Source organism: Neophocaena asiaeorientalis, unplaced genomic scaffold (assembly GCF_003031525.2).
Source record: "Neophocaena asiaeorientalis asiaeorientalis breed wild unplaced genomic scaffold, Neophocaena_asiaeorientalis_V1.1 scaffold504, whole genome shotgun sequence".
Lineage (NCBI taxonomy): Eukaryota > Metazoa > Chordata > Mammalia > Artiodactyla > Phocoenidae > Neophocaena > Neophocaena asiaeorientalis.
This window is the reverse complement of record NW_020174438.1, coordinates 7517377-7530890: the sequence shown is the minus strand read 5'-3', so window position 1 is coordinate 7530890 and position 13514 is coordinate 7517377. Positions and strand designations below refer to the sequence as shown.

Here is a 13514-nt window from a genome sequence, read left to right as displayed (position 1 = left end):
GGCTACCAGTTTGCAACCTCTGCTCTAGGTATCCTCCAGTCTAGCTTAATCATCATGGCATAATTGGGCTGCACAGATCTGAATTTAAGTCCTGAACACTAGCAAGGGACTTTACTCTTTGAGCCCCAGTTTCCTGATCTGAAAACAAGAGAGGAAGATTTCTGCTACTCACAGCTGTAGTGAGAATTAAATGAGATTGTGAATATAAAGTACCATGTTCAGTGCCCCAATAGGTACTGAATAAATTATACCCATTGTGATCATCCTCTGCTTATTAGGGGGGTCCTTCATTTTTTCAAGGATATTTAGAGATGTAGATTTTTCAGGGTGGTTGTTTGGGGAATGAATAAGAGAAGTGGGGTTTCGTCAGGGATGAAACTTCCCCATAGGGAAGTTGGAGGTTCCTCACCTTTGATTCTAAAACTTACCTGTTCTATATACACCACCGAATGTAAAATAGATAGCTAGTAGGAAGCAGCCGCATAGCACAGGGAGATCAGCTCAGTGCTTTGTGACCACCTAGAGGGGTGGGATAGGGAGGGTGGGAGGGAGACGCAAGAGGGAGGAGATATGGGGATATATGTATACATATAGCTGATTCACTTTGTTGTACAGCAGAAACTAACACAACATTGTAAAGCAATTATACTCCAATAAAGATGTTAAAAAATAGTTAAAAAGAAAGAAAAAATAAAATAAAACCTACCTGTCCATCTAGACTGTTAGGGCCCTTGGCTTCCCCTATTCCATGGAAGAAGGCTCTGCAGTCTCTCCTTCTGAGTCACACCTTGGGATCTCTTTGACCCTCTTTCCTGGCAGAAAGGTAACTCAGTGTAAACATTTACAATAGATAACTAATAAGAACCTGCTGCATAAAAAAATAAATGAAATAAAATTTTAAAAAAATTAAATACATAAAACAGAAAAAAACAAAAAACATTTGCACATACCCCAAGCCTTTCCCAAAGAGTTCCCCAGCCAGCAACTTCCTGGGCTTAAACTCTTCCAAAGAACCCTCAAGAGGAGGCTATCACTGTTGGTCCCTGGGAATATTATAATCTCTCTAAACCTTTGCTCCTTCTGATGCGAGCTGGGCTAGGAAGAAGTCAGAGGTGTCCAAGGTAAGAGGGCAGAGTCGCTGGCTCTGAGCAGTTTAGTCCTTGATTCCAGGCTTCTGCAGGAGCTGCGCTCTGTGTCCTGGCTCCCCCATGAAGCAGATCAGTGCTACGAGTTGCTGGACCTACGGCGGGCTCTAGCCAAGGAAAACCACAAAGCTCTGCGGCTGCTCCATCGCTGCCTGCACCTCTGCACATCCATCCTTCATCTGGTAAGAGGCTCCGATTTATTGTGAGCTTTTTCTCCAAGCTGAACTCGCCAGTGTTTCAGCCTTCTCTTGGCTTAAGCTTGCCTGTGTGTTCTGGACTCTGCAGTTGCTTCAGAGCCATTGTCCTGTCCAGCAACAGCAGTCTCTGCTCTAGGTGGATGGATTAATAACAGGTAGGCAGAGACTTGGACTCAACCTTTTCCCAAGGCCTTGAGCAGAGAGGAAAAGGAACATAACGAAGTCTGTTTTTTTCAGTTGTTCGTGCCAGGAGCATTAGAGAATTTGAGAGTTGGAATCCTCATCTTTCGTGCTGCTAGGCTCATGTCTGAGCATATCTTGAACCTTTGACAGGCCACTGTGGCTGGTAGAAGCATCCAGTCGTGGAGTCCTTCCTTCGTGTGCCTACTTTGTATCTGTGATACATGCCACCTAAATACAGTTTATTGAAATTTTTGCATATGTATACACCCATGTAACTACCAGCAGGCCAAGATATAGAGCATTTATAGCACCTCAGCAAGCTCCCCGGTACCTCTCTCATCAGTGCCTCCACAAAGGTAACCACTACTCTGACCTCTGTCACCATAGATTAATTTTGTCCGATTTGGAATTTCATGTAAATGGAATCAGACAGCATGTGCTCTTTTTCGTCTGGCTTTTTTTCACTCCACATTGTGTTAGTGAGATTTATCCATAACATTGCAGGTAGTAGTGGTTCACTCTTTTGTATTGCTATGTAGTGTTTTACTATAAAATGTACCACAATTTATTTGTTAACTTTCCTGTTGATGGACACTTACATTGGTTCCAGTTTTTTGCTATTGTGAATAACTGTTATGAACATTTTTGTATGTCTTTTTTTTTTTTAAGATGTTGGGGGTAGGAGTTTATTAATTAATTAATTTATTTTTGCTGTGTTGCGTCTTTTGTTTCTGTGTGAGGGCTTTCTCTAGTTGTGGCAAGCGGGGGCCTCTCACTATGGCGGCCTCTCTTGTTGCGGAGCACAGGCTCCAGACGCACAGGCTCAGTAGTTGTGGATCATGGGCCTAGTTTCTCCACGGCATGTGGGATCCTCCCAGACCAGGGCTCGAACCCGTGTCCCCTGCATGTCCCTCTTTAATTACTCTTAACAAGGTTTTGTAGGTTTCCTTTAGAGGTCTTGAAAATATTTCATTAGATTTATTACTAGATATTTGATTTTTTTTGTTGCTATTATAAAAGATATTTTAAAGCATTACTGTTTTCTAATAGTTGCTATACCATACACAAAAATTAATTCATGGTGGGGCTTCCCTGGTGGCACAGTGGTTAAGGATACGCCTGCCAATGCAGGGGACATGGGTTTGATCCCTGATCCAGGAAGATCCCACATGCCGCAGAGCAAGTAAGCCCGTGTGCCACAACTACCGAGCCTGCGCTCTAGAGCCCGCAAGCCACAACTACTGAAGCCCGCGCGTGTAGAGCCCGAGCTCCACAACAAGAGAAGCCTGTGCACCGCAAGGAAGAGTATCCCCCGCTCACTGCAACTAGAGAAAGCCCGTGTGTAGCAACAAAGACCCAATGCAACCAAAAAAAAAGAAAAAAATTAATTCATGGTGGATAAAAGACATTAAGTATGAAAAAAAAATCCAAAAAACTTTCAGAAGATATTATGGGATAATATTTTTATCATTTCAGGGTTTCTTAAAATATAAAAATTATAAACCATAAAAATAATAAATTGTCTATATTAAAATTAATTTTTAAAAAAATCACCATAAAAAGAGTGAAAGGACAAGCAAATGCAACAGTTACCTCTTTCTGTGCTGCTATGTAGAGTGAATGGAACCCGTCCCTGTTGGCAGTCACCCCAAAGGTGGGGGGCGGGCAGTGAGGGAGGATGAGTAATCAACACAGCTGGCAACTGGATTGTTACAGAACCAAGCTTGTAATCTGTGCTAAATAAAAACATGCTGCTGCCCATCAAAATGTAGCATTACTGAATAACTCAAATAGATTAGAAACAAATAAATAATGATATTAAATGCAAGTGTTTGGTAGACATTCTTACCAATTTTTAAGGAAGTTTCCATCAATTCCTAGTTTGTTAAGAGGCTTTTTTTCATGAATGGGTATTGAATTTTGTCCAATGATTTTTTTTCTACTTTTATTTAGATGATCATGGGATTTTTCTCCTTTAGTCTGTTAATATGGTGAATTGTCGGTGTTAGACCACCTTTGCACTACTGGGATAAACCCATTTCCTTCCTTCCTCCCTTCTTTCCTTCCTTGTGTAACTTTTAATTTTGATGTAATTTCAAACTTATTAGGAGAGTTGCAAGGATAGTGTAATAAATTCTCATATACCTTTCACCCAGATGGTTATTTTTTCCCTTTTATGTTATCGTTTATGCTCTTTTTCTTTCCCTATGTGTATATACATTACTTTGCTGAACCATCTGAGAGTGAGTTGCAGACATCAAGTCCATTTACCCCTAAATATGCCAGTATGTTTTTTGTAAGAACAAGGACATTTTCTTCCATAACTATAGTACAATTATAAAAAAATTAGGAATTTCACTTTGATAGCTTCTATTATCTAACCCACAATCCTTATTAAATATTTGCCAATTATTTCAATAATGTCCTTTTTAACTATGTTTTCTTCCCTGCTTTATGATCCAATCCAGAATCATACATCACATTTAGTGGTCAGTGAGAGATATACATTAAAAATCCCCTCCTGTGGACTTCCCTGGTGGCGCAGTGGTTGAGAGTCCGCCTGCCGATGCAGGGAACACGGGTTCGTGCTGCGGTCCAGGAAGATCCCACATCCCGCGCAGCGGCTGGGCCCGTGAGCCATGGCCGCTGAGCCTGCGCGTCCGGAGCCTGTGCTCCGCAACGGGAGAGGCCACAACAGTGAGAGGCCCGCGTACGGCAAAAAAAAAAAAAAAAAAAATCCCCTCCTATGACTATAGATTTATTAATGTCTCCTTGATGTTCTTTCGGTTTGCAACATGTATTTCAAAATCATGTTGTTATGTGCATAAAGGTTCATAACTTTATTGATATGAAAATGTCTTCACTCTTATTACTACTTTTCTACTAGAGTTCTCTTTTGTCTGATACTAACAGCATCAAGCATTTGCTTGAACTATCTTTTTCTATCCCTTTGTTTTCAACCTCCCTTTGTTACTTTGTTTTATATATATCTCTTAGAAAGAGCTGGGAAACGTTTTGTCTGAGGGTCTATTACAGGCTTGGCTTTGTTTTTCCCATCTCATTTTGGTGTTTTCTATTTCCTACGCTTTCTATTTGAGTCTTCCTTGTGTTTTTTGTCCTTCATTGGGTTGTTTTACATTTTTGTTGCTATTGCTATCCTCTTCTGATTTGGATGTTATACATTTTATTCTTCTCGTGATTGCCCAGGAACTACTCAGTGTCTACTCATCTTTCTTAGTTTCAGAATCTTGATTTTATTTCTTTTCTTAGACTCCTACCTGGAGAAAGGCTTGTAACTCAGTTCTGGGCAATGAAACTTAAGTGGAAGTCACTGGGAAAACTTTTAAAAAGAGGCAGATCCAACTGGAATGTCTTTTGGGACCTTTACTCCTGTCTTATTGCCTAACCCGTGGATGAAATTTCTGGTGCTGGGGAAGCCATCTCACCATGATGAGGGTGAAAGGCATATTGAGGATGGAAGAAGAGGAAGATAGAGGGAGCTTTGTTCTGACTGATATTATTGGGGCAATATGCCATCCGTGGATTTCTTACTGCATTAAATAAACCTTTACTTGCTTAAGCCATACTTTTTCTGGTTTTCTCTTCCTTGCAGCTGAATGCCTATGTAAGACATTTATACACCTGCCTAACAGAGGTAGCTGTTCAATTTGTATTTTTATAACAATGTTTCCTTCATGTCTGTTCCTAAAAACACCCACTCAGAAAGGCCTTCTCTAGTCACCCTATTTGAGATTGTAAAAGCTCCATTATTACGAGAACTCCTGATTCCTCTTTTTCTGCTCTGTTGTTTTTCTCACAGCACTTATAATTTTCACATACAATATAAATTTATTATTTATATGTTTATTGTATATTATTTATTTATTATGTTTCTTGTATTTCCCCCCCCCCAACAAGAGGGTAGGGATTTTTATCTGTTTCATTCATTAATATGTCTCTATTGCTTACTATAGTTTATGCCATATAGTAGGTGCTCTGTGAATATTTGTTGACTGAATGAATGCCAAGTTGAGTTTGTGTCTATATCTTTCTTCTAAGCAGAATAAAACCTTAGCACTCTTCTAATTTCCTTTTTCTCCTCTCTTCCTCTCCCCACTCTCTGCCCTTCTCATTATGCTTTTTTGATATCTCCTGGAATTTTAGTTCTAGATTGTCATGAACATTCTTGTTTTACAGCTACTCATTTAGAATTAACGATGTGTTTCACAAATTGTTTTTTGCTCATCAGAGCTTCTTGTAGACCACTTTATCCTCTTATATTCATTTTCCTCTGTCAGAAATATACTGTTATTTTTTTTCCAGAGAGAATCTGTGGATGGTGAATTTTTAGTCTTTGTATATCTAAAAATGTCTTTATTCATCCTCAAACTTCAGTGATACTGTGGCTAGATACAGTATCCTAGGTTTTAAAAATTTCCTTAGAACTCTAAAGATATTGCCCCTAATGATGAGGTTTTAAAAACATATACTGATAACATGTTATGGAAAAACCTAAACAAACTTTTCGGCCAACCCAATAACTATTGTTGTTGTTGTTTTTATGGTTTTATCCTAGTTGTCACTCAGTAAGCCCTTTCAGTGTGAGGCGGTACATTCTTTTTATAAACATTTACTGTGGAACGGGCCATGCCAGGCACTGTGTTAAGCAGTAGAGACATGAAATAAGGTGTGACGGAGGCCTCCTTGGAGAATTTACAGTGTAGTGGATGAGTCACACGAGTAGATAATGGTACACTGGACTAAGGACTATGACGTGGGAAGCACTGGGTATTGAGGGTATTGCTAGAGCACAGGAGAGGACACCTCGCCAAGTCCAAGGCATGTCCGTATATGACACACCTAGCTTAGGTCTCAACTGCCTTGGGTCTGGATCTCAGAAGACTGGGATCTGAGCTCAGAGTTAGCAGAATACAATCCACAGACAACCCGTAGTTCTAATCACAAGCTCTGTTGAGCATCAGAAAGAATAGGAGAGCAGCAAGGACAAACGGTCCATCTGGCCAAATATGTCTTTCTGGTGTCTCCCCTCTGTTCCTTAACAGGACAGGCCCAGAGGTGGCAACTATCAGCCGCCTTTGTAGGCTGAGGAGCTTCCCAGTTGTGAGAAGAACCCACAAAAAGGTCCCCAGGCTTTCAACCCTATTCCCTGTCCCCCACTAGAAAGTCTATGTCAGTAGCCAGAGACAGCTTCTACTCTCACAGAAGGCAGTGTTGCGCTGGTCAGTAGGCCACATCACCCAGGCCTGGTGATCAGACTCCATATCCTGGAATAATTGCTGAGCCTTACTTAGCCAGTCTCTCTTTTTCTTTGTCTAATCTATGCATTGTGAATCTCTCTATTTACACATGCACAAATTTTCTATTTGAGTTCCATCCTGGGGGCTCTTGGCAGACAGGCCTGGCCTATCAAAATAACTCACTGTAGCTTCTCAATGTATCTTCTCCATTTCACATCTTCCCTGGTCGCTTAAAGATTTCCAGGGCCAATCTGTACTAAAAAGCAGCCATTCATGTGTATATCTAGGTTTTAGGCTCCATGACCTGAGAGCTTTGCAACGGGCCAGTGGGTGGCCAGTTTGGTCTCCATCCCCCTTTCTCCAGTGAATTTTCCACTCTCTATTCTGACAGATTCACGAGGATACATACCACATGCAACAGGGCCTGCAGGAGCAAGTGAAAAACTGCAAGAGGATCAGGACAGGCCAGGGCTCCCTATACCTTCAGAGGGTGCAGTGCCAGCAGCTGGAGCAGAAGCTGAAGCAGGCAGAAGCCTGGCTGCTGCAGATGGGACAACTGGCCCGCCTGGTAGACTACATGATTTGCCAGAACCTCGTGTCCATCATAGAGGACGAGATAACCTCTTTTGTGGCCAACATCTTGCAAGTGAGGTGGTGGGTGGCATGTGTGGAGGTTGGCGGGTGGTCAGGGGCCAGCTGGTAGGGAGCGGATACTGACATCTAGCCCCACCACCTCTCCTGACCCTCCTTTACAGGCCCCAAGGCAGAAACCCTTTCTCTCAGCGCAGCTGGTCTTTGACAGTTGTGGCCAGCTGTCTCATGAGCCCTGTATTGAAAATATGATCCAGATTATAATTGGGGGCCTAAGGTCTACGAAGGTCTCTGCCCTGAAGGTATTCTGGATTGGACAGGGGGCTGGCTGTAGGAATTCCCACTTCCTATCCTCTGTATAATCAGAAGCTCTCAGCCTGGTCTGAACCCTCATTGTTTGCTATCTCTGCCCCTTCTCTGTACCTTGGCATGAAGGTAATGCAGTGTACAGACCCGAAGACCTTCTGGGATTCCCTGTATTTTGAAGGTATTTAAGGAGCCCTAGGCAGCGGGGAGGAAGGGTGGAAGGAGGGAGAAGGTCACGCAGTGTCCTAATGGCCAGAGAGTCGGGCACTGGGCATGGATGGAGCAGCTCTAACCTGGGTCGGCACATGTGTTGGGGGGTAGGAGAGTGGAGGCATGTTTTTGCTCACTCGTGCATGTGCCTATGTGTATGTACGTGCACGTACCTGAGTGCAGTGAGAGGTGTATGAAAGGGTGTGAATACATTGTCCTCTGATTTGTCCTAACTCCATGAGGTTTTTCTCTAATGTCATAATGGTGTTTCATTTACAGTTGGATTTGATTGCTAAGTTAATTTGTACTTGTTTGAAGAACTCTGCCTGTTCAATATTTGCTTTATTTCATGCAGCTCTTTTTCATTTCATATAGAATAATTCATTAGTATTATTGAGCTATTTTAGAGTTACCAGTTATCATTGATTATCAATCCTCAAAACTAGTAAATCAATCGTCAGGGAGGAAATACACCTTCACATTCCCTTTATTTGGAATACTCACGCTGTCACAGATAAAACCATTAAATGCATTCAGTCACCTCTGACATGTAGGTACTTTTTCATTTTCCCATTCAACTAGTACGTCTTCATTAAGATAATGTAAAGACACCAGGTTAATTTTAGGAATTAGGTGACAAGGAAGAAAAAGGGTCATTGAAAGGAGCCTGTGTTTTTCTTTTCTTTGTTTGTTTTTTGGCCGCACCTCACAGCATGCAGGATCTTAATTCCCCGACCAGGGATCGAACCAGTGCCCCCTGCAGTGGAAACTCGGAGTCGTAACCCCTAGACCTCCAGGGAATTCCCGAGCCTGTGTCTTTGACAAATCACACCAGTTGCGGCACATTTTTTTCTCAAGTGAATCTAGATTAATCAATAGAGATTATTGATGTTTGTTTTACATGGTACAGTGGAAAAAGGAAGGGCTCCGAAGTCAGACAGGCTAGTTCACTAATCTGTAAAATGGGAAAACAAAAATACCTCACTTGCAGCATTGTTTTGAAGAATAAAAGAGTAATATGTTAAGAATAGTGCTCAGCACATAGTAGTACATGTTACAGATAGTATCTTATTCGTAGTAGTATTAAAGATTTAGGTAAATCATACATTTCACAGTGCTTCCTCATTATATGATGTACTAATTCATACTATGCATATGCTCCAGTATTTTCCTTTGAAGGGCAAAACAAACAAACAAAAACCCCTTCAACTTTTATTCTAAATTCTAGTGAAAGTGAGAATATTCACTTGCAATGTCTTGGGTTATCCCTTCTACTTTTAAAACTTTTTTTTTTTTTTGCGGTACGCGGGCCTCTCACTGTTGTGGCCTCCCCCGTTGCGGAGCACAGGCTCCGGATGCGCAGACTCAGTGGCCATGGCTCAGGGGCCCAGCCGCTCCGTGGCATGTGGGATCTTCTCGGACCGGGGCACGAACCCGTATCCCCTGCATCGGCAGGCAGACTCTCAACCACTGCGCCACCAGGGAAGCCCCCCTTCTACTTTTAGAAAAGCATCAGGGACTGATGTATTTAGGGGTGAAGTGTCACGATACTCATATCTTGCAGGTATTGGGTTGGCCAAAGAGTTCATTTGGGGTTTTCCATAACTACGGAAAATCCTGAATGAACTTTTTGGCCAAACCAATAGTTTAGGGAAAGGAAAAAGGGAAGGAAAAACAAAAAAAGCAATGTGGCAAAATGTTAATAATTGTTGAGTCTAAGTGGATAGATAAAGAAAGGAGTGTGTAGAGCCTTTAAACTTTTCTACATGTTAGAGATTTTTCAAAATCAGAATTTGAAGGGAAAAAACAAGACCAGCATGGAAAATCAAGTTAATATCGTGGAGGAACCAGAATCAAAGTTCTGATTTGGGATTTTTCTGTAAGTTCTTTATGAAAATTAGAGTAATATACAATAAACATGTAGCAGGTAAAACACTAAAAGTAGTCTTTAAGAAATTCATTCATCTTAGAAATCTTTTACTTAAATGAGGCAAAATTTGTATGGCATTTTAACCAAATTACAAAATGATTTCAGTACCTCCATTTACACCCAAAAATATGAAAAATAAGCCCCTTATAACAGAAAATTATATATTTACTAGATTCTAGTCCCTAGAAGAACACCCAGTGCTTTACTAATAAAGTGCTTGTAACATATTCTCTGTTCATAAGCTATGTTCTATGACATTTTCCAGAGGACAGTCTTAGAACTGGAACATTTTGAGACCAAAAAGAGGTTATTAATGTTACTATCGGATGCTCTTACAGTCTTATCAGGAATATTCTGCAGTTTAAAACTGAGAAATACAATCAGATAATCATTTTCCTCATCTGGCAGGTGTCAAGTTCAGGAACTATTACCTCAAAGTTCTTACTTTAACTTTACTATGGCAATATCCTACCAAGATCGCAATATCTTTTTGAGAAATGAAGGAAACAATAGCAAAGATCAACAAAACTAAAAGCTGGTTCTTTGAGAAGATAAACAAAATTGATAAACCATTAGCCAGACTCATCAAGAAAAGAAAGGGAGAAGACTCAAATCAACAGAACTAGAAATGAAAAGGGAGAAGTAACAACTGACACTGCAGAAATACACAGAATCATGAGGGATTACTACAAGCAACTATATGCCAATAAAATGGACAACCTGGGAGAAATGGACAAATTCTTAGAAAAGCACAACCTTCCAAGACTGAACCAGGAAGAAACAGAAAATATGAACAGACCAATCACAAGTAATGAAATTGAAACTGTGATTAAAAATCTTCCAACAAACAAAAGTCCAGGACCAGACGGCTTCACAGGTGAATTCTATCAAACATTTAGAGAAGAGCTAACACCCATCCTTCTCAAACTATTCCAAAATATAGCAGAGGGAGGAACACTCCCAAACTCATTCTATGACGCCATCATCACCCTAATACCAAAACCAGACAAGGATGTCACAAAAAAGAAAACTGCAGGCCAATATCACTGATGAACATACCTGCAAAAATCCCCAACAAAATACTAGCAAACAGAATCCAACAGCACATTAAAAGGATCATACACCATGATCAAGTGGGGTTTATCCCACAAATGCAGGATTTCTCCAATATATGTAAATCAATCAACATGATAAACCACATTAACAAATTGAAGGAGAAAAACCATATGATCATCGCAATAGATGCAGAAAAAGCTTTCGACAAAATTCAACGCCGATTTATGATAAAATCTCTCTAGAAAGTAGGCATAGAGGGAACCTACCTCAACATAATAAAGGCCATATATGACAAACCCACAGCCAACATTGTTCTCAATGGTGAAAAACTGAAACCATTTCCTCTAAGATAAGGAACAAGACAAGGGTGCCCACTCTCACTACTATTATTCAACATAGTTTTGGAAGTTTTAGCCACAGCAATCAGAGGAGAAAAAGAAATAAAAGGAATCCAAATCAGAAAAGAAGAATTAAAATTATCACTGTTTGCAGATGACATGATACTCTAAATAGAGAATCCTAAAGATGCTACCAGAAAACTAGAGCTAATCAATGAATTTGGTAAAGTTGCAGGATACAAAATTAATGCACAGAAATCTCTGGCATTCCTATACACTAATGATAAAAAAATCTGAAAGAGAAATTAAGGAAACACTCCCATATACCATTGCAACAAAAAGAATAAAATACCTAGGAATAAACCTACCTAAGGAAACAAAAGACCTGTATGCAGAAAACTATAAGACACTGATGAAAAAAATTAAAGATGATACCAACAGATGGAGAGATATACCATGTTCTTGGATTGGAAGAATCAACATTGTGGAAATGTCTACACTGCCCAAAGCAATCTACAGATTCAATGCAATCCCTATTAAGCTACCAATGGCATTTTTCACAGAACTGGAACAAAAAGTTTCACAATTTGTATGGAAACAGAAAAGACCCCGAGTAGCCAAAGGAATCTTGAGAAAGAAAAATGGAGCCGGAGGAATCAGGCTCCCAGACTTCAGACTATACTGCAAAGCTACAATAATCAAGAGAGTATTGTACTGGCACAAAAACAGAAATATAGATAACTGGAACAGGATAGAAAGCCCAGAGATAAACCCCCACACATATGGATGGCTACATGTAAAAGAATGGAATCATAACACTCCCTAACACCATACACAAAAATAAACTCAAAATGGATTAAAGACCTAAATGTAAGGCCAGGCACTATAAAACTCTTAGAGGAAAACATAGGCGGAACACTCTGACATAAATCACAGCAAGATCCTTATTGACCCACCTCCTAGAGAAATGGAAATAAAAAGTAAAATAAACAAATGGCACCTAATGAAACTTAAAAGCTTTTGCACAGCAAAGGAAACCATAAAAAAGATGAAAAGACAACCCTCAGAATGGGAGAAAATATTTGCAAACGAAGCAACTGACAAAGGATTAATCTCCAAAATATACAAGCAGCTCATGCAGCTCAATATCAAAAAAACAAACAACCCAATCCAAAAATGGGCAGAAGACCTAAATAGATATTTCTCCAAAGAAGATATACAGATTGCTAACAAACACATGAAATGATGCTCAACATCACTAAACATTAGAGAAATGCAAATCAAAACTACAATGAGGTATCACCTCACACCAGTCAGAATAGCCATCATCAAAAAATCTACAGGGCTTCCCTGGTGGTGCAGTGGTTGAGAGTCTGCCTGCCGATGCAGGGGACACGGGTTCGTGCCCCGGTCCGGGAAGATCCCACATGTTGCGGAGCGGCTGGGCCTGTGAGCCATGGCCGCTGAGCCTGGGCCTCCGGAGCCTATGCTCTGCAATGGGAGAGGCCACAACAGTGAGAGGCCTGCGTACCGCAAAAAAAAAAGAAAGAAAGAAAGAAAGAAAAAAAAATCTACAAACAATAAATGCTGGAGAAAGTGTGGAGAAAAGGGAACCCTCTTGCACTGTTGGTGGTAATGTAAATGATACAGCCACTATGGAGAACAGTATGGAGGTTCCTTAAAAAGCTAAAAATAGAACTACCATATGACCCAGCAATCCCACCACTGGGCATATACCCTGATAAAACTATAAAAAGAGTCATGTATCACAATGCTCATTGCAGCTCTATTTACGATAGCCAGGACATGGAAGCAACCTAAGTGTCCATCAACAGATGAATGGATAAAGAAGATGTGGCACATATATACAATGGAATATTACTCAGCCCTTAAAGGAAATGAAACTGAGTTATTTGTAGTGAGATGGATGGACCTAGAGTCTGTCATACAGAGTGAAGTAAGTCAGAAAGAGAAAAATAAATACTGTATGCTAACACATATATATGGAATCTAAACAACAACAACAAAATGATTCTGAAGAACCTAAGGGCAGGACAGGAATAAAGACACAGACGTAGAGAATGGACTTGAGGACACAGGGAGGGGGAAGGGTAAGCTGGGACGAAGTGAGAGAGTGGCATGGACATATATACACTACCAAATGTAAAATAGGTAGCTAGTGGGAAGCAGCCGCATAGCACAGGGAGATCAGCTCAGTGCTTTGTGACCACCTAGAGGGGTGGGATAAGGAGGGTGGGAGGGAGACATAAGAAGGAGGGGATATGGGGATATACATATGC

At 40.6% G+C, this 13514-nt stretch overlaps 1 protein-coding gene across 1 annotated transcript in view; it reads left to right on the top strand.

The window, feature by feature from the left end:
- DNHD1 (dynein heavy chain domain 1) overlaps positions 1-13514 on the top strand; it is a 66323-nt gene that overhangs the window by 10105 nt on the left and 42704 nt on the right. Inside the window, 4 exon segments of the mRNA XM_024757074.1 lie at positions 1171-1327; positions 7175-7429; positions 7539-7676; positions 7810-7861. Coding sequence (XP_024612842.1) covers positions 1171-1327; positions 7175-7429; positions 7539-7676; positions 7810-7861 — 602 coding nt within the window.